This window comes from Pangasianodon hypophthalmus, chromosome 21 (assembly GCF_027358585.1).
Source record: "Pangasianodon hypophthalmus isolate fPanHyp1 chromosome 21, fPanHyp1.pri, whole genome shotgun sequence".
Classification (NCBI taxonomy): Eukaryota; Metazoa; Chordata; class Actinopteri; order Siluriformes; family Pangasiidae; genus Pangasianodon; species Pangasianodon hypophthalmus.
Window position 1 is genome coordinate 15,525,606 of NC_069730.1, and position 21,004 is coordinate 15,546,609.

The 21,004-nt window shown below is 38.5% G+C and overlaps 3 protein-coding genes across 3 annotated transcripts; 2 read left to right on the forward strand and 1 right to left on the reverse strand.

Annotated features, from left to right (window-relative positions):
- Positions 1–1,978: 1,978 nt before the first annotated feature.
- Positions 1,979–9,116, forward strand: LOC113533560 (inositol-3-phosphate synthase 1-A). The gene is made up of 11 exons (XM_026925777.3): positions 1,979–2,090; positions 2,379–2,502; positions 3,402–3,563; positions 4,086–4,215; positions 4,613–4,806; positions 4,901–5,050; positions 6,166–6,381; positions 6,503–6,667; positions 7,193–7,306; positions 7,559–7,776; positions 8,189–9,116. Exons 2-11 carry the CDS (start codon positions 2,389–2,391, stop codon positions 8,367–8,369), a joined length of 1,644 nt encoding a protein of 547 aa, XP_026781578.3. The 5' UTR covers positions 1,979–2,090; positions 2,379–2,388; the 3' UTR covers positions 8,370–9,116.
- Positions 9,117–9,784: 668 nt separating this feature from the next.
- tpgs1 (tubulin polyglutamylase complex subunit 1) lies at positions 9,785–14,561 on the forward strand. Its single transcript, XM_026925661.3, has 2 exons — positions 9,785–10,330; positions 11,765–14,561. The coding sequence occupies exons 1-2, from the start codon at positions 10,005–10,007 to the stop codon at positions 12,309–12,311; spliced, it is 873 nt and encodes a 290-aa protein (XP_026781462.2). The 5' UTR covers positions 9,785–10,004; the 3' UTR covers positions 12,312–14,561.
- Positions 14,562–17,324: 2,763 nt separating this feature from the next.
- plekhj1 (pleckstrin homology domain containing, family J member 1) lies at positions 17,325–20,975 on the reverse strand. The gene is made up of 6 exons (XM_026925696.3): positions 20,502–20,975; positions 20,214–20,281; positions 20,036–20,102; positions 19,064–19,154; positions 18,901–18,964; positions 17,325–18,715 (listed from the first exon to the last, which is right to left on the reverse strand). Exons 1-6 carry the CDS (start codon positions 20,593–20,595, stop codon positions 18,638–18,640), a joined length of 462 nt encoding a protein of 153 aa, XP_026781497.1. The 5' UTR covers positions 20,596–20,975; the 3' UTR covers positions 17,325–18,637.
- Positions 20,976–21,004: the final 29 nt, after the last annotated feature.

The window sequence follows — 21,004 nt, forward strand, 5'->3', positions numbered from 1 at the left end:
CAGCTCCACCTCGTGCACACGTCATCAGCGTCTGTTAGCAACAACAAAAAACTCAGAATACCTAATGGTGTGATCTCAATGAAAACGTAGCAATGTAATGTGACAAATGCTGCATGCTACTTAGTGAAAATTGCAGGTTGTTATTAGAAAAGCTACATTACTTTGAAAATAGCTCAGCTGCTGCCATGCTACTATACAATGTATTTAAGCTAGCAGCATTGCACCTTGTAGCTAATTACCCCCCAACTCTGGTTATAAACATTTTATTTATGTACTGTATATAACCTGTAACTCTGGAGCCATTTCCATCCTCATCAACACCCGATCCACTTATAGTGATCTTTTACAGAATGTTTAGTGATGAGAAGCAGTTATTTTTTATTTTTATTTTTACAACAGAGCGCATTTATTTAATCACAAATTAATGCCAAATTAGTGTTGGGAGGCTTGGATTTGATGGGATGAAGAGGAATCGCATAACAGGTCAAATCATACTTGTTTGGTCTTTCTTAGTTTGTAATTTACCTCAGGCATGTTTTAAACAGGCCTAAAATGTCAAGTGTGAAAATAATCTTTTGAAGTTAAGAAAAAACAAAACAAAACAATATTTCCTGTTTATTCAGTGATTCAGCAGGACATCCTGGTGGATATTTCCATATCCCTCAAAGCCTACAGCAGAGATTAACCTTGGCCTTCTGTGGAAATTTACCACATACAAGGACTCAGGAAGTGTTGGTGCTGAAGAAATAATAATAATAATAATAATAATAATAATAATAATAATAATAAACAGACTAAACAAACTTTAAATTTGAGTATTTTTATTTTTTGAGTTTGTAATGTTTATAGTTACATTTAATGTTACAGAATGTCCACAAGACCTGAGTATTCAGGACAGAAGAGTTTGTGCTTTCCACTTTCTCAGGAACATGACAAGCTGCTTTTTTGTTTCACTATTTTCAAACAAAAAGCTAGAGCCTTTTAAGGAAAGTTAGCCTCTAACTTAGAAGTTGGAGGCTTTTAAGGAAATAACAGTTTATAGCTGAACTAAGTGATAACCAGAACTAGCCCCATGTTCTTTTTTTATTTTCTTATATGTCATCATTTTAATCAAAATCAAAATCGTTACTGCCAATTCCTGATTTCCCTTTTACTTGGAGAGTTTGTAATGAACCTCATGCCATTTTTACAAATGCTTTTTTTTTTTTGCCTAAAATGTCAAGATGATCTTTTTAATTACAATATTTCTGGTTTGTTCAGTGATTCAGTAGGACATGCTGGTGGAAATTTCCATACCTCTCAGCGCCTACAGCAGAGATTAGGCTTGGTCTTGAGTGGAAATTTACCGCACCACTTGATCTCATCTAACTGGTATGATCCATGAAAACAAATCTGATCCAGTTGTTTAAAAAAATTTGTTTGCTTAACCTTGGCATGAAGCCACAGATGTAGATCTCCAGGATAGAGTCAGGATGGGTTAATTTACTACCGAGTCTAGCTTAGATAGATATTAAAGCAAAGGCTGACACTTTATCATCTTTGTCAGATGATGTATGCTAATACAATCAGGTTGCAGAACATATTCTGTTTTATTATCCAAAAAATAAAATGTTTTGTGATGTCAACTTGTAACAAGTACAATAAAAATGGAGTGGCTTAGGCTTAAGTGTACTTACAATTCAATAGGTGAAAAAAACAGGTTTATCTGTTTGATAAACAATCTGTTTTAGGGAATGCTCTCACACCCAATTCCTCTCATTATGCACATAGTTTCTCAAAAAAGAGGACAGGACAAGCTAAATCCATCCCACTAATCCATTAGCATACCTGTAGTATTACAAATGAACGCCTTGCAAGCAATCTATGCAGGTTATGTTTCTAGAAGTTTCTGGTTTCTGGCATGTTCACGAGCGTCGATTTGATTGGTCAGTGGGCGGGGCGTCCTCGCTGTAACCCTGCGAAAACCTATAAGTAGCGGAACTAGAGCGTCTCAGTCAGTCTTTCAGCGGAACTGTCAGCTTTCTGGACACATTCCCTACAAACTATAAACAAGCTTTCTATTTTATAATTTTTTGTAGCACCGTATAAAGGTGGGTTGGGTTTTAAAACTAAGACTAAAACCTCGTGTGTTGAAAATGTTTAATAAAAAAAAGAAAAAATAAATATTGTGTAAATTGTTATGATGTATTGTGTGAGGAGTGAGGAATGGAAAAGGCACTTTTGCATGTAACACACGGCTCAGCAGTGATGGTGGTGTTAGTTGCATTTCCTTGTACCTTTAATTCATGTTTATATTAGATGTCATTCCATGAAGCTCGTGGTCACTTTTATGGTCACTTTTTTTTTTTTTTTTTAAACATTTATTTATTTATTTGCAGGTCCTGAGTAATGTCTGAGAAAATCCGCATCAACAGCCCCAATGTGCAGTACACTGAGAAGTTCATCGAGTCCCGGTACTCGTACCAGACCACCTCGGTGACCCAGGACGGAGACAAATACACGGTGAGACTCTAGCAACATTTAACTCTGATGTGTTGCTTACTCGGGATATCTAGTTATTTAAAGCTATGTGATTAATCATTTTAAACCAGATTGAACCAATGAGCACTAGCGTCCCATTGCGGGGTGAAACCCCCCCGTTTTCCGCCCACTGTTCCTGGAAGAAGGATAAAGCGATTACTGAAGATGAATTAATGAACGAATGGATGAATGAGAACGGTCAGATTAGGTCGCTCTTCACTGCGCATGCGCATCCTGCTAAAGCAACACCACGCCTCTTCTGCTCAGACACCTTTCAGCACAAAAGTTCCAGTAATAACTGCTAATAGAACAAAATCTTTTTATTATTTTTTTTCTAGCTTCTAAGTAATCAACAATAGGAATTCAGCACTAATTTAAACACAGCCTGGGTTTCAGCAAGCCAGCAGATGACCACTACTGGCATTTCTGTCCTGTTTTTTAGTACAGAAAAGTAGTCAGAATAGTAAAATTAGGCTCTATGGCAATGGGATCTGACCATCCTTGAAAAGGTTCTCATGATACACAATATTTAGTTTTGCTAATAGTATCAGCCAAACAGTAGAGCCGCTTTATTAAAAACTATATCAATTGATTGACTATATACTCAATCAATTTTATATTCTGTTCAACAACTAGTATTTATTTTCCAAAGAAAATAACTAAAAAACTAGCAAAAACAACATAATTAGTATACAACAATCCAGTCAACTGTTAGTAATCATAGATAGATGACGATATGCACAATGCTCTTTAAAAAAGCATATCATGACAGCTTATCGCAATATAGATATCGTATAGTAATAGTACCCATTCCTTTTCAAAATCCTGGCCAAGTAGCTCCTGAGTTTACCAGCTACCACATTTCCTCTCTGTACCTCTAGGTGACGCCCCACAATACTGAGTTTACATTCCGCACAGAGCGCCATGTGCCCAAGCTTGGTGTCATGCTCGTGGGCTGGGGCGGAAACAACGGCAGCACTGTCACCGCTGCTGTGCTGGCCAATAAGCTTGGCCTGACCTGGAAAACCAAGACTGGTGTCAAGGTAAAAAGAGTCATTCCATTTTTTTTAATAATAACATTCATAACAATGGTATAACACAGGAGTGTCCAATCTTGTCCAGAAAGGGCCACTGTGGGTGCAGCTTTTCACTTCCTTTACAACAAAGCAGGAGCCTCGCCTTGAGTATATTGAAAACCAAGATCAACTGATTATACAGGTGGAATCAGGTGTGAATCAGAAGGTGTCCTGCCTAATTGGAAAGAAAAACTGCACCCACACCAGCCCTTTGTAGATAAGACACGCCTAGTATAACATGTCAAACAATATTTATCTTTTGTAAAAATCATTAGCCCAGATTGTTTTTGATATTCACAAATAGTTTATATAATTTGGAAATAATAATAATAAATGTTTCATTTATATAGTGCAGTCCAAAGAATGAAAAAGCAACAGAAACATAATCTGACAATATTTTATCCAAAAAGTGGAACTCCTAGCCATTTATGTCTCACCTGTAATTCTCACATCTCTTGGATTTTTTTCTTTTCTGTTTTTTTCCCCCAGAGCGCCAATTACTATGGTTCATTGCTGGAGTCTTCCACTGTGTCTCTGGGCTCAGGACCAAAGGGGGAGATTTTTGTGCCGTTCAGAGAACTACTGCCAATGGTGCACCCTAATGACATCATATTTGATGGTAATGACAGAAAACATGTTTTTGGATGCATGGTGGTGCGACCATTACTGAAGGTCTACCATCAAGTGTTTTGCATTTTTTTAGCACCACAACTACCAAATAATGTAAAACTCCAGTTTGGGGTGGAAATTTTCATACCAGTCCAAGCTTATAGCAGAGAATAGGCTTGGATTGAAATTTCCACGCTGATCTGTTGAGCCACTAGAGCAAGATAACCCAGAGACAAGAAAATTGCCATTCGGTCTCCAGAGTCATGCTGGAGTGCCAGAATTATGAAGACTGCCTAAGATATGCACTACATTTGTTCATGGGTGCAGAAATCAGAAATACATGACTGATTTTGCAAGATTTGCGTTTTTAATCTATATAGTTTAGTAAGAGTATATGTGTGTTTCAGGTTGGGATATCTCCTCTATGGATCTTGGTTGTGCCATGGAGCGTGCACAGGTTCTGGACTGGAGCCTTCAGGAGATGCTTCGCCCTCACATGAGCCAACTGAAACCAAGGCCCTCCATTTACATCCCAGATTTCATTGCTGCTAACCAGGAGCACAGGGCTGACAACGTCCTCACAGGCACCAAGGCAGAGCAGGTACAAAGATCAAAGTTTTATCTATTAATAAATGTTTGCATTTGTAAAATAGTTGGAATATTAACTAAAACTCACTGTATGGGCATTTATGCAGATGGAACAAATCCGCAGAGATATCCGTGACTTCAAGGAGAAGAGTGGCGTGGACAAAGTCATAGTGCTGTGGACGGCAAACACAGAGAGATTCTCAGATGTCGTGACTGGTGTCAATGACACTGCCCAGAACCTTCTTGCTACCATCCAGGTATCTGCTAGGCACAAAACGTCTAGCTCTGATCTCAACACAACTTCATGCACATCACAGAAATAAGGAGAAGGATGAAGATATCTGAAATTAACCTTATCGTTGCCTTAGTAAATCTATTCAAGGTTTCATGTTAGTCATTGGTATAAACTATAGTTTTGTGTTGTCATAGTGGGACATAAACAAGCCCGTCCCTTAAGGACAGCTGCTTGTAGGAACAAGTTCAACAAAAGCTGCTTAGGCATGCATTGTTGTAGTGATTGACATTTTTCTTATGTGAAGTTGCTGTTAATTAAAGCTGCTATGATGCCCGAAGGTATAGGTGTCCTTACAACCTCCCCACCCTCATTTTTTTTTAATGTCGAATCTGGTTCTCCATTTTAATTTGCAGCAAAGTTATCATATTTGGAACACTTGCAGCATCTGACCCTATCATTACACATTTAATAACAACAAATACTATTGCTATGATAATCATAATATTGTGAAACCATGGATTATGAGAAGTTCCTCAGCAGTACTTCATTTATACTCTGTAACTACTCATTTAAGTTATTTTTTTCTCTGTTCAGACTTATCATTCCTTAAAAGTGTTGTGCAACAGTTTAACAGGTAATCTCGGGTTCAAATCTTGGCAATGCCACAGCCTTCCAATGCTGGAAGTCAATGGAGTAAAACTGGCTATGCTCTGTGTGTGGGAGGGATGGCATACACTCTCTTCAGTCAATCACGGGGACAATAGCCAATCGTCGACCTCTGTGAGCTCATATGTACAGAAGAGGGTAGATAACACTTTCCTCTGCTTCTGTGTGATGCAGAATGAGCAGAAGTTCAAAACGATGGGGTTGGCTGGCTTCGCCTTTCTCAGGGGAAACATGTTAACTTTCATGCTTCTTGGCTGGTAGTTTTCACCTGACAGGGGAAAGCTTTTTGCTGGGAATTGGCAGGTGCCCAAATTAAACAGTAGTGACTAATACTAATACAGCCGTAATAATCACCAAAAATGTCTAACAATATCACTGGCTGTGCTCTAACTAAAGCTCGATGTCCTGGTTAACAGTTTCCCATAAATGAATCCAATGACACTTTTTTTAAACTCCATCTCTTCTTTATAGAATGGAGGGGAAGTATCTCCATCCACCCTGTTTGCGGTGGCTAGTATTCTGGAGGGCTGTGCCTACATTAACGGCTCCCCTCAGAACACTTTCGTACCTGGAGTTGTAGAAATGGCCGTTCAGCAAGGGGTCTTCATAGGAGGAGACGACTTCAAATCAGGCCAGACGAAACTGAAGTCCGTTCTGGTGGATTTTCTAGTCAGTGCGGGAATCAAGGTAAGGGAGACATAGTTATTTAAATGTGCATTTTAGTCAGTGTCCGTGTCATTGCAGCATGTTTTCAGGATAGGAATCCTTTACTAGTTGCATTACTGTGTGTGTCTCCTTTTCATTGCAGCCAACCTCCATTGTGAGCTATAATCACCTAGGAAACAACGATGGCATGAACCTGTCTGCCCCACAGCAGTTCCGATCTAAAGAGATCTCCAAAAGCAACGTGGTGGACGACATGGTGGAGTCCAATCCAGTGCTCTACAAGCCTGGAGAGAAACCTGACCACTGTGTAAGAATGATTTCTATGATATTTACAGTACACAGTAGTTGGTTAAACTGGTTAAACCTTATACTGCAATATACGGCAATATACGGTGCAATATTTTAGACACTTCATACCATCACATTTCTATTTGGGAAGAGGTTCCCTAGGTTGGCTTCATTTTTGGGCAGCATTTGTGGTCCCACGTCTGTCCAATATAGCATAAGTTGTATAACATTTTAAAACGATATTGTGATTTTTATTTTATCCAACCAAACTAATAGTTACAACATAAATATTGAGTGATTTAATGCACCAAATTTGCATTCATGATTAATTGTACAGCACCTGTGTGTTTAAATTATTTAATGTGTATTGTGACTAAACATGTAATAAGTTAAGATTCATAAATTATCCTTCTCATGACAACAGATAATAGCAGCAGACCAACTCAGTTAATGTTGTTAATTATATAATTGTGTGTTCATAATTTGATGGGTGGAGTCCTGCATGCCTTTTGAGTTGTGACATGTAGAATTTGTGTCAATCTAGGTGGTCATTAAGTACGTTCCCTATGTGGGAGACAGCAAACGAGCAATGGATGAGTACACGTCCGAGATCATGATGGGTGGCACAAACACAATTGCTCTCCACAACACTTGTGAGGTGAGTTCATGATCCTGAGCTGATTTTGGAGATGTATATGGATGAACATTGTGCTTATACTTGCTGAATGAGTCCTTTAATGAAATGTTAAGTTACTAGAGATGAAAAAGGTATGGTCATTTTAAACCACCATAATGTAAAAACCTGGACAACCAATTTTCCTTTCTTTATATTAGACCTAGATTTCCATGTAGATGTGTCTCAATGTCATTCACATCTCTTTACTGATTTTTTTTTTTTCCCGTTATGCAGGACTCGTTGCTGGCCAGTCCCATCATTCTGGACCTGGTCATTCTGACTGAGCTCTGTCAGCGAATCACGTTCCGCACACAGCAGGACTCCTCCTTCCAGTCCTTCCACAGTGTTCTATCCCTACTCAGCTTCCTTTGCAAGGCCCCACTTGTACCGCCCAAGGCACCGGTGGTCAACGCCTTCTTCCGCCAGCGCGCCTGCATCGAAAATGTCATGAGGTACAGGAAAGTTTGTGTGTTCATGGGTCATAGAGATTTTCACCATCATGATCCAAGATGTTTTTGATTTTATAGCAATACAGTTGTAAACTTTGTAAAAATTTTGGGTATCTAATCCTCATTTTAGTATTTAGCAATATAAACAATATTTACGGAAACTTATGGAAGCCATTTTCATGCTTGTGGATCATCCTGTATATATAGAGATGTATGCAGATACAGTCGATACACAGTATATAGTATATAAAGATAACCCTTACATATATTTTTACTATTAGTTTCAGTGTAACTAGTAAATAACGAATAATATGCTTTAATCTGAATAACTTAATAATAAACTGAGACTAAGGGGATGTGCTTTGCAGTGCAGTGTTGCTGAAATGGGATGTCTATCTTGGGTTCTGTCACACAGGGCTTGCCTCGGTCTTCCCCCTCAAAACCACATGCAGCTCGAGTACAAGATGCAGAAAAGCTTCACAGTTTGTCAAGACAAGAAGGTTCCTGTAGCCACAAAGGGGAGCAACAACATCACCAAAGCGTACCACTGCATTGAATGTAATGGAGCCACTGACCAAAAGAATGTTGACAGATAAAGTTAAAAATAAAAAATCATCCCATGACTGAGTGACCACTCTGTCTAACAGAACACAGAATTTCTAACTTTGAATTAATCCTCAGAGAATATTATCTATTAAAACATCATGATGTATCTTGCTCTAAACAATATTAACACAATTTTGGAAATGGGTTTCTTTGTGGATTGATGCTATACAACTGTTTTAGTTAGTCAAAAAGGGAGAATAAATCATTTACTGATGTTTGTATTTTACAAATACTTAGACTTTGAAACATGAATATTAATATTAGTTGGCAGGAAGGTTCAAAATTTTCAAAAATATTTAATATTTTGAAAATGCACTTTATAAAATTGATAACTATACTAATATTAAACATAAAGGTTCCATCTCAGTCTTTTGAGGGTTTTTCGGTTTGAACCTCCAGAGGGTACGAGTAGAGCTTAGAACCCTTAAACACCCAAAGAACTCCTGAGGAACCATTTTACTACAAGTGTACTGTATACCAGTATTTTGGTCAGATTTAATTTGTGGATTTAGAAGTAGAGCAGTGAAATGATGTAACTGCAAATGCTAGTGATTTGAAGTCTTTCCAGAAGGATCAAATGTCTGATTTTATTGATCAGACATCTATGCAAAGTGCACATGCAAGAAAATGTTCATGAAACGTTTTTATTGACAGTGATGTGTGTTTTTTTTTTTTTGTTTTTTTTTTTGTAAAATAGGGCTTTGTGATGTCAAAATAAACATTTTTGTTTCAAATAATCAGAAATGAGTCCAGTTTCTGCTCCATAAAACATCACCAGGAGTATAAGATTATACAGTCAGGATTACAGGAGTTATGTTCTTACAGGGCTAATAATCGATTTATTTTTTGTATGTTTGTTTTTGTTTTTAACAAACTCCACAGTAGAAACCTATTCTATTATTTTAGTAGATAAATTGTAAAATTTAGAGGGACATTTTAATTTTTTATCCAACACTATGGGGGATTCGAACTTTTGTATTCTTCTGAACGTGTGTGTACATTTGAAAATAAATAATTATTATAATATATAATATAATAATTCTAATAATAATAATAATAATAATTGTTTATTGTTTATTAATTTTCAAAAATTTGTCTAAATAAACAAATCAACAGATAATGTAGACTCTATACTGTTTTAGTCTATTTAGGATGATGTTGAATTTTTTTTAAATTTTTTTTATGGAACTCTGAAAACTGAGTTAATAAAAATACATTCGAAACAATTCACATGCAGTAGAATACAAAAAGGCACTTAGCAAATTCGCTTTTTACCTGATTTCTCACGTTAGGTTGTGGCCGAATCCCAAACGGCTTCATGTTGCACATTAGTGCCCTACATAGGATACGGAAGTTATTGTGACCGTATACACTACGTAGGAAGTCTGGAGGCATTTGGGATTGGTGGAGATTGGCGCGTGACCTTACGAACGCCGCAATTGCGCATGTCCGCAGCGGTGTCCATAGCAACACTGTTTCATTACCTGCGGATATCTAGCATACCAGCTAGCATGAATCAAAATAAACCAGAGCTCGTTTTATCTCGTATATTTTAGCTAAATGTATTATCGGGTAACTTTAGTGATTAGTCCAGCACTGTATTATAAGGTTTAAAGTTTGTACTAATGGCTGAAAAGAGGCGGTCAGGGGTCGCTGCGGACCCCAAATCAGCCAAAGCCGAGAGCGTTGAGGAGTTTCTGTCCCAGGCCGGGGTGGGCGCGCTGCTCCGGGGCGCGCTGCTGAAGCTGGTGGAGGCCCGACCGGAGGATCCGATAGGATTTCTGGCTGAGCATTTCACTAACGAGGCGTCGGAGACTGAGAGCAGTGGAGGAGGTGATGGAGGAGATGGTGATGGAGGAAGAGATGGAGATGGAAAATATCAGGACGCGCAGGAGGAGCAGCAGCTGAACAAGGCGCTCTGGCATCTGAGCTCAGCGCATCACTCACAGAGGTGTGGCCTCTCACTTAGCACTGTCTCCAGTGGTAGGAGTTTTGGGGTTATCTGTTAACTGTCAATCATGAGCTACAAGCACACACAGTGAGGATAAAAAGATAGAGTACACTTTAGGTATACTTCATTATATAAATTCTCATATGTTTCCCTGCACAGCTTGTCAGTTAACTATATCCCATCCATCAAGGGAAAGAGACAGCTATAGCACCAGCTCTGATCATATCTTATTTGAATGGTGGATCATTATCATCTCCAGTTTATGGAATATTTAATCATGTAATCAGTATAATCATCAAGATAATCCCATATTTAACCATAAGTATGCAATATCGTATTCATATATAAGGTCATCTAAAGTTCAGTAACTGGTAGGTATCAGTGTCTGGAGGTTCTCAGTGTCTGAAAAACATGGAGTGAACGGATCTACCAAGGTCATGGAGATCAGGTCTTCCGCCACCATTAAAACTGAGAAATAAAGGTGGCGGACAGCCAACAGATACTAGTTGTTTGTGTAAAGAGAAAATTCTGCCTCTGTGTTGAGATCAGATTCATCAGTTACTCTGCAGGCTAACTCAGCTTTGTTGCTTTTTTACAATGAAGTCTGTATTTTTGGCATCAAGACCCCAAGACTCTGAGAAATTTTTATTTTAGCTGAAAGAATTCCTCGACAAGATCAGCAGCGAGTGACACTGGCATGGTCATGGCATGTGTTCTTGTACATCTACAAAATAGGTGTGTATAATAAAGTGACCAATGCATGTACACATTGTTTACAAATCCCAGGAGTACTGCTGTCTGATACACTCACACACCATGCCATGCCACACCACTGCTACGTCAGCCTTAGTGCTTATGCAGAAAATAGTTCATCACCAAAATAATGTTGTATAGATATCCACTGATCCAAAATGTACATTCAAATCCACAAAAATGCCTCAATGGCCATAAAATCAATCTTTTGATATGGTCATCCTAGTCCCCTGAACCAAACTCTATTGAAAACACGTGGGTTAGTTGAAGATGAAAGTCTACAAGAGATGACTGAGGATCTGGAGAGATTCTGTATTACAAACTGTCTCAGATTCCTTGCGGTGCATTCTCCAATCTCATCAAGCATTACAGGAGAAGAATCAGCACTGTTATGCTGGCAAACGGAGATTGAGCAAAGTACTAAATGCAGGGGTGCCAATAATTATGATGTGTTTTTTAATTTTTTTTAGAATAAATTTACCTTTATTAAAGGTTAGATTTCTGTCATATTTTCAGTTAATCATTTCCAAGCATTTTTTTCATAACCATTTTCACCCATTTATAACAAGGGTGCCAATAATTCTGCAACTGACTGTAGGTGTATTTATAAGTCCATGCTTGAATAATTTGTTGCCTATCTGAATGGAACACACCTTTACCAGCATGTTTGATCACTTTCAGATCTGCCTTCAACAACAACATCCGTGTGGCTTATGATCTGCTTAGTCAGTGCGGCTCCGCCCAGCGCGTACCTGGTGGAGTCCAGGGCCGACTCTACACTGAGATGCTGCGGTGTGTGTGTAGTGACAGTGGCCTGTCGGAGACAGCGGCTGCCCCGCTCCTGTATCACCTGCGGTGCCATGATTACGAGGTTGTGCCCTTTGAGCTCTTCCGGCAGGCGGTGCTTACGTGCGCAGCGTTCTCCGAGTATGTACGCAGAGCACGGTGCCTGTATGCTGACGTGGCATGCTGTCCTGAGCGGCCTGCGGAACGGGAATTATGTGATGCTGTCCTCAACGCTCTGCGAGAGGCGCTTGACACCTCACATGGGCCTGACGCCACACGTTACCTAGAGGCCAGTGCCAAGATCTCACCTGCTGAGCTGGCGCGGACCATGGCCAAGACACGAGGTGCCAGCAGGGAGCAGGAAGGCCCGAGCATGGACATGCGTGAGTTTGAGGACGCTGCTGCAGCACTCTTTATAGCCAGGGTGCGAGTGCTTAACTGAGTTAGAATGCAGATAAAGTCAGCTGATTAGGATTGACGTGATGCCAGTGAGCCGTGTGCTCCTCTAGTTCATAACAAGTGCATTTGGGCTGAACGGTCTGACATCAGAACATGTACATAACTCCTCACATGTCTCCATGTTCTGTTCTTAGAAACAGTATTCACTCTCACTACACATACATTTAACATTTTTCAGCTCTCTGTAAGTCAAACACCCACCAGATTTGTTGATGAGAGAGGTCAGAAGAGAATGGCCAGACTGGTTTGAGCTGACAGGAAGGCTAAATCAAATAACCACTATTTACAGCATGATTCTTTTGATGCAATTATCAACCATAAATCCTAAATTATTTAAACTTGGTTGAATAATATAAATCTGCAGTTGCTAACCCCAGCACAGTATTTTAACCAGTGTTGTTACTTCTTTTCCCCAGCAGGAGGAGCACGACATAATTTCTCATACACAAACTGCTGTTTTAGTTCAGAATTTTAATCTTGTTCTTGTTACTTGATGAGTAGAAACTTGTTTAAAGTGAAAGCAGCTCTGAGTGATTTGAGGAAATTATGGAAGCAGATGTGTTCATGGACAAATTTCTCTAGTAGGTGATAAATTTATGCCTGTATTCATTTTGCTAGTGCAATGAGAATGTTTTAATGCTAATATATTCTTTTAAAAATATATTCAATAAAAGACACAAAGGCTTGGGTGAATTTTTCAATACCTAAAACTGAAAGACTTCCGAATCTCACTCTGAGTATAGCTTCCCGTTTAGTTCTTGAAGTGAGCTGACACTACTCACTTCAAGCTTAAATACTGAGCTATTACAATCCTACCAATCCAGTCTGTAATTAAATGTGTATATACATTCATTAATTATATACGATTCTGTAAAAATGTGTTGAAATTTGGAAAACTGATACTGATACTCACAGCCTAGTTACCTTCTATTAGAACTTCCTAATTTCACTAAATGAGTTTAGCTATTGATTTTGCAGCTTCTCTAATGGGAACTGTAATTTAAGGAAGCTGATCCAGATCAGCCATTTGAGAAAGGACACTCATTTTACCACAGAGCTATTTTTGGCTATGCCTTTAGCCATTAGTTAATGTGTTGCTAAGGTTATCAGTATTGCTCTTTTAATAGAGCAGCCCTGGGACACATTAGGTGCAACAGGAATGAATCAGTCTGAGCATGAGGCACCCATTTTTTACGTACTATTTGCACAAATAAACCTCCATATTTCTCTTGAGAGGCTTTCTGCACAACAGAAACCACACAATCCTTTTGTTTTGCTCCTTCTGTATCACAAGTGAAGTCACGTGTCTCCACGGACAACAGACAGGAAGTGAGAAGGAGAAGAATCAATTTCCATTGTGAGCTCGTTCTGCGGTTTGCTGTAGATCCGTGCCAGAAGAGGCGGATGCACTACTGCACACGTTATCAAACCTAACGAGAATCCGTGTGTAAATAATTCAGCAGGGTGTTTGTTACCAGATCATCCTCACCGGCCCGGCACAAAAGCCAGACTACTGGGTTCACATCATTGGGACTATTTCCAGTGGAATGTCAGCAGTGGTAATCCCTTCAGTGTCGTCTGGACCCCGTCTCAAGCACGTCTGTCCCATCTGCTTATCTTCTGTGATAAAGGGCTTCACAATGGACGTCATGTAATGCTGCACTGATCGAATGATCCGCCATATTGTCTGCTAGAGCTGCTTGTTTTTATTAAGCAGTTACAGCACATGATTAGAGAGAGTTTAGAAGAGAAACAACTTCAGAGGAATAAACTTTTTAAGGATGTAAAGACAGGGTATTATAAGAAAACTGAATTAATTAACAATGTCGATCCCAGTTGGCAAACGATCCAGAAGTGCTACCTATTATTTTCCCAGTATTTTTTTTTTTTTCATTTTTGTTTTATGGCTTGGGACAGCACTGTGCATTTCTTTAGGAATGTGATGCATGGTACTGTTCAGAAGTCTTGTAAAGCAAAGATGCCTTCCAAAAATAAATGAACTGTTTCTACATATAATAAATTGGCTACAAGGAGTGGTAGGTAATATGGCATGTCCCAAAGTGTTTTATTCTTCTTATACCACAGCAATTTGCCAATGATTACATTCTTTATTCTGTATTAATTAAAAATATGTACTTTTTATTAGCTACATTTAATGCTGTGGAACATCTGCAAAACAAGTTACTTCCTGTTATCACTTACGTTATAGCAGCTATAAACAGTCATTCCCTCACCAACCTCTATTTTTTCCTGTCTTGAAGTTAATAAGACAAAAAACAGCTTATGTTAGAGAGAACTCAAAGTGCAGAGTCCTCTGTCCTGAAGACTGTCCTGTGGCAGAAAACTTACTGTTACAACACACTAACACTGGAGACTCTGTTCATAAATATTAAATACACATCTCCTAACAGGAAACTTTCACCATTTCATCAGGTATATATTTCTTCATTACATAACAACACATTTTATAATCTGTGTATTATTAGTCTTGGATTTTGTGGAGCGTTCCACCATGCCAAGTCTCTATGAATTAGCAGTTACTACAGAAACGATAATGTATTAGAATGAGCACATTAATATAAGCCTGTGATTTGCCACACAGCCAGAACTACTATCAGAGATGCTGTTATAGAAAATGAATCATTCTTAACAATCAGAATAGAGAATTCAACTGTGCTTTGGTATAAGCAGTAATAAACTAAACCAAATCAATATTTGATGTGGCCACCAGTTCTCGTAAACACACTGTTGTACAGTTTTATAAGGAAATTAGTTGGTTTGTTTGTCCAAGCATCTTTGCCACAGTTTGTTTGGAGAACTGCTTTTGCACTCGCTTCTGTTTCAGCCTTTATGGTTTTTATATTAAACGTACTTCATTATGTACTTCTGTATTGACATACAAACATTTTTTTAATTAATATTTAACTTTTTTGAATATTTGGAAGTCTAAAATCTGCCCCTTTTTACTGACACAGTAATGTAGATGTCAAATTAAATATTTGTATTAAAAAATTACAGTGCTTAAGCATTTTGATACAGCACTTTAAATTTGGCTTTATAACTGACGTATTTTTTTTCTTTTCCCTTCCTCCATCCAGAATCCGTGGGAAAAGCAAACTTTTGCACTCAGCTGTATACACTGATCTGCTAAGATAAGCTCAGATAATGCTGAAATGCACTAATTTATTTAACCACCCATCTCCTCATTGCTTTCAGCGTCATAAAAACAGGAGCAGGGGACGGGTGCAGAACAAGGCCAGGCTTGCCACAGTGTGTCAAATGCGTGCCAAGTCAGCAAAGCAAGAACACTGAACAGTACTTGGAAATATATAACACTCGAATGCTTCCAGTGGATCAAGTGCAATGGTTGCGTATTTATTCTGAAACGTCAGCTCTTAGTCGGTGCACACATGGCGTTTACAGAACGAAAAGTTCCATTACACCACAAGTTTGTCCTTCATAGAGGACAAATTGAGTTTGTGACTGACTTAACTCTGGATGTTCTTAGAAAGAAATATTAAAAAGTACTTTCCAGGAAAGGCTTTATTAGAAAAATAAGACAAGTCATTTTTTTATTTGTAAAATGATAGACAAACTTACAGATAGCAGGAAAGACACATTGTTAATGCAACTGAATGGAACTACCTATGCGTGAGTTTTTTTCACCTGTAGGACAAATAAGCCTCTCTGTGCTGTTATATTGCTGTTATAACACACTACATTGCCATGCCATTTCATACACTCTTAAAAATGAAGGTGCCTGAAAAGGCTCTGCCATGGACAAACTGTGGCATCATTTTCAGTTCCTTAAAGAACCTTTCAGCCTGTCATATCTTTTTTAGTGACGTACAGGATGATTCAGATACATTTCTGATCTTATAGTAGGTCACACTACTGTCAGTCAGAGTCTTATTTTGAGAAGTGTTGGTGTAGGTGTTTATTGGCTCTGGTGGGGAAAAACAGCGAATTGAACTGTTTAATGACTGATATAAGATTTTCTCATTAAAATGAAATGAGAAACAAAATGTGAAAGTTGGTTTTGTGAAAATACCATCCATCTGCAACTGACACACAAAACATTTGGTTGATTTTGTGAAAACGAACTGAATCACCATTTTCCACATGGGTCCTTCCACATAATGGTAACACTTGTGGTGGGAAAAAAATGTTTATTTCTCTGTGGAACCAAGACAAATGAGGCAAATGAGCCACCAATCAGAGGCTTCCTTAGGAAACCAAAAAGGGTCTCTAAGGGACCCTCTAAGAGTCTGCCCTTCTGGCACCTTTAAGAGTGTAGGCATGGCTTCAGGTCCCATGCATCAGGTTATACTGGTGTACTTACAGGACTGGTTTCAGCAAAAAAAAAAAAAAAAATTCATGTTTCCCAAATGTAGTTGAGAAGCCAAAGACCTGTTTGATGGCTGATGCTTGCTTCTTTAGTTTTGCACTGAAGTTAAGAGCCCATGGAGCCAAAAAGTAATGGAAGTCTCACACTCAAAGTGTTTCTAAAGAGGTCTAGCACATGATATACTGTAAATTATGTGTAGCTAAATGCTGTAATGTTATTAGGCTAGCCATCTCATATCAGTCCATGCAAGACAACAAGAGGTAGATGGAATTGCACCTGAAAGCTAGGATAATATATAGTTCCAGATGATGTTTGAAGCAAGTATATGAAGATTTGGGCATGCATTTACATTTTAGGACTTCCTTTACTCATTAGCTAAATTGGCATTGTACCTCCAGGGTAGGCTTGTGCAATATTGATTTTTCCCTGTTTCCAATTTACAATTCTAAAAAAAGATTTTAATCATCCAGAAACAGTGGCCTAAAAAGAGACAGAGAAACAAGCATTTCCAGCACACCAGTTTTAGTAAGAGTGGGGGGGTGGGGGGGGTGGGGATGTGATAATATTAAATATTACCAGCCATAAAGTCGGGAACTGCTTGCTGGCAGAGACAATCAGGAATACTCAATGGCTGAAAACTGAAAGGGCTCTTTTTTTTTTTATTACAATTTTGGGCTGTAATATTTCACTGGCGTCCCTAATAAATGTAGTTAACTGATCTTACATATATACTTGTCTAAGGCAGTATCAGTTAACGCCTGAGAGTTCAATACACGTGTCAAATCATCAATCGTACTATAGTATACTCTGATGTTAAATTATCTTTATGCAAAATGCATAAAGGTTGACAGATCTGGTAATATAGCTGGAATAAACGATTAGATCATTATCTTGCAAAAGCCTACACCATTGTCTTAGATTCAGATTTTGTCAGAATCTAAGACAAATCCACATCTAATATTGAATCTCCCAGCAGGTTTACTTTACACAAAATGTCCTCCATCTGCACTCAATAAAACCAGGTCATTGGGCTGTCACACTACTTCCTGTTAGCAAAAAAAAAATTTCCACCATTGACACCTTACTATGATTCTACACAATGAGAAAATAAATTCTTACAAACAAAAAGAGCAAATGTCCAACATCAAATATCTGTAAATCAGTTTTTTTTTTGGTGAATTCTTTCCCTAAGACAGTATAAATGCTTAGTATTACACTTAATACCCATGATATGCAAATGATTGTAATGATAATTACTAGACTAACAAAAATGTGTGGTGTTGCAGATAATTAGCTTAGTAGCTTTGCACTGTGCAGGAATGAATTTACAAATTAAAAAAGGAAAGGCAGAATTAGGTCAAAATTAAGACTGATCTGAGCTAACATTCTACTGTACCTAATCAGTGAATATTAGGCTTGATAAAATTATTTATTGCACCCAACAGACAAACCACAAAAGAATTGCCACGTACAGTCACGTATTAATCACAGGAAGTGGTTCAGTGCAAGTTTCTGTGTGTCATATCATGCAAAACAGGGCTGCAGGGCACACACATTTTCACGAAGTGAAACTTACCAGACACCCCCACACCCACAACAAAAGATCAGACTGCTTCTGTATACAGCCATGACCAAATGAACTGGTGTGTTTTTTTTTTGTTTTTTTTTTAACTGACAAGTGTGAAACTTACAGATAGCTACCACTGAAAGTGAATAAAAAAAGAATGGCCTCATTAAAACACACTGCTACTGGCTCATTCTCAGCTCACATTCCTAACAGTATGATAATTAAAAATACACAGTGATAGTAGCCTTTTCACTCTATTCACATAACAATAAAATGAAAAGTGTTGTGACCCCATGATCCCATATGAAGAGAAAAATGACAGCAGTGTATCGATTCATTCAAAATGAAAATGTTCTGCCCAAAGCAGATCGAAGCACCGACTCGCTGAGCGTCGTTAAGGAGGTGGAGGAGGGAGCGCATTGCTCACCTGGAAGCGTGTCTCATCTGAAATCCCATACTGCTCCAGCGGGTCCTATCATCAAGAACAAAACCGAACTGGTCTCAGTAACACAACCTTTATGAAAGGCGCTATATAAATCATCACTATTATTATTAAATCATAATAAACACTGAATTGGAAAACTAAAAACTGGACATGGATTGTACTGTATTTGGGAAATCATTTGAATCACTGAGCATTAGGGACTTGTCCTTTACCTTGCCAGTCAGTCGATGGATCTCAGATCGATAGAAGATGAGGTTCTTGCGCATAAACTCATAGCTGCAGAAACACATGTGGCAAATTGGAAACAATATGTGACCTATGTGATATGTTAAGTGCGTGCCAAATGCAAAAAAAAAAAAAAAAAAAAGTGCAAACCTGGCTTTTATAATAGCATCCATCCATTCGACGCATTGCTCCCGAGAGTTACATTCAAACAGGTACTTTCTCTCTGCCTCATCTAGGAAAGCTGATGACAGAAAATTGAAAATGCATGGACATGTGTGTGCGGAACAAAGGAATAACTGGGAACAAAGGTCTGTTTACTTAGAAGAGGCATGAGCCAAATCAAATACACCTGTCTGCACATGCACCAGAGTATGTGGCATAGATAATGATTATTTATCTTAAATTACTAATATTATACCACAGCGCTGCTGAATGCACGAATATGAATAATGGTCAGAAGGAGCTGATTAATTTTCTACCATAGCAACTGACAGTAGTTCCACTTGCAAGGTTTATTGCCATGCACTTTATCATTTCTACTGTTACAACTTACACAGGTACTTGTACAGCACAAAAGGATTTTAAAAAATGTGTGTAATTGTTGATACAGTGAAGTTTTCCCTAAGGAGATGTTTATTTATGCAATTTATGTAAGGAGTCTCCAGTGTCAAAACTTGTCTAAGACTGTAACATTATTTTTTCTGACATGAAAATATTTTTTAAGTCTTATTAACTTTTAGAGAAGAAAAAAAAAAAAAAAAGACAGATGCTGGTGAGGGAAACCACTGTTTATGTAAGCGATAACAGGAACTAACTTGTTTCTCAGACATTCTATAACATTAAACACGTCTACAGCAGATGAAAAGTGTGTTGTGTTGTTCTTTTATTAATAAAGAACAGTAATCGTTGGCAAACTGCTGTGGTATAAGAAGAATAAAACACTTTGGGACGTGCTGGTGCTGTTGCTGTGAAAAGAATCAGCTTCAGAGCTGTGTCACACCAGCTCATCATTGATTATTTTTCCTATAAACAGCACGCATTGTTGTGTTTTATTCCCAAAAGCTAGTCATTGTTCAAAATAATAATAATAATAATAATAACAATGCAGAATATTTCACTCACTGATGGAGAAGGCGAGGTCATCTTCTCTCTCGACTCGACACTGCTCCAGAAGCAAAGCTCCAATTGGCTGCAAATATACAACACTATTCTCAGTATTATATCTTTTTATCATGCAAATCAGAAGTGTAGGTGGAAAAAGAAATTTTATTAAAATAACACGGGAAAGTCAGATTGTCACCTCCTCCTCATAGGTGCGAAAGTAAAACAGGAAATTGACTATAAGCTTGACCAGTCTCCTCTTCATAACTATGAGGAAGAAAGAAAGAAAGAGTCGTTGTTATGTTATTACAGACAAAGAAACAAGCAAGCAAACAAACAAGAAAACAATCAAACAAACAAACAAGAAAATGAACAAGCAAACAATCAAATAAGCAAACAATCAATCAAACAAACAGCAGGCTGAAAGCAGATGCCCAGTGCAGGATGATACAGGTAGGTAAGATGAAGTGGGCTTGTGGGAGCTCACCGTCGCCTTTCTTCGGTCCCTTCATGCCCAGCTCGGCCGCTCTCTCTGACGGCTGGCGGCTCAGGAACACCAGCTCTTTCTCATTGAACCGCATTATCACAACTAGGTCTAGTTCTAACTTTCCTACAGCTTGCTAGCTAGATGATTAACACCATCCTGCTAATGTTAATGTCAATACTCTGCTGATTTGATTAAAATGAACCCACTCAGTTTACAAACAAATCTCCAGAGATGATACTTCCCAGTTGATCCATTTTTTTAATATTTCACTGATTCAGCCATCACACATAGTTCTCTATTAGCACGGATAATCCATTCTGCTCATAAAGCTCTTCTGTTTCTCTTCTTTTTTCCCCTCCCTCGTGGACAGAGTCTACACCCGGTTCCTGGGAAAACTTCCACGCTGCGAGCTCACCAGCCCATCCGCGTCTCCTGAATCCATGACCGACTCAGACCGCGCATGCGCACGATTACCACGCACGCGTATCTGCGGCCTCGACCGC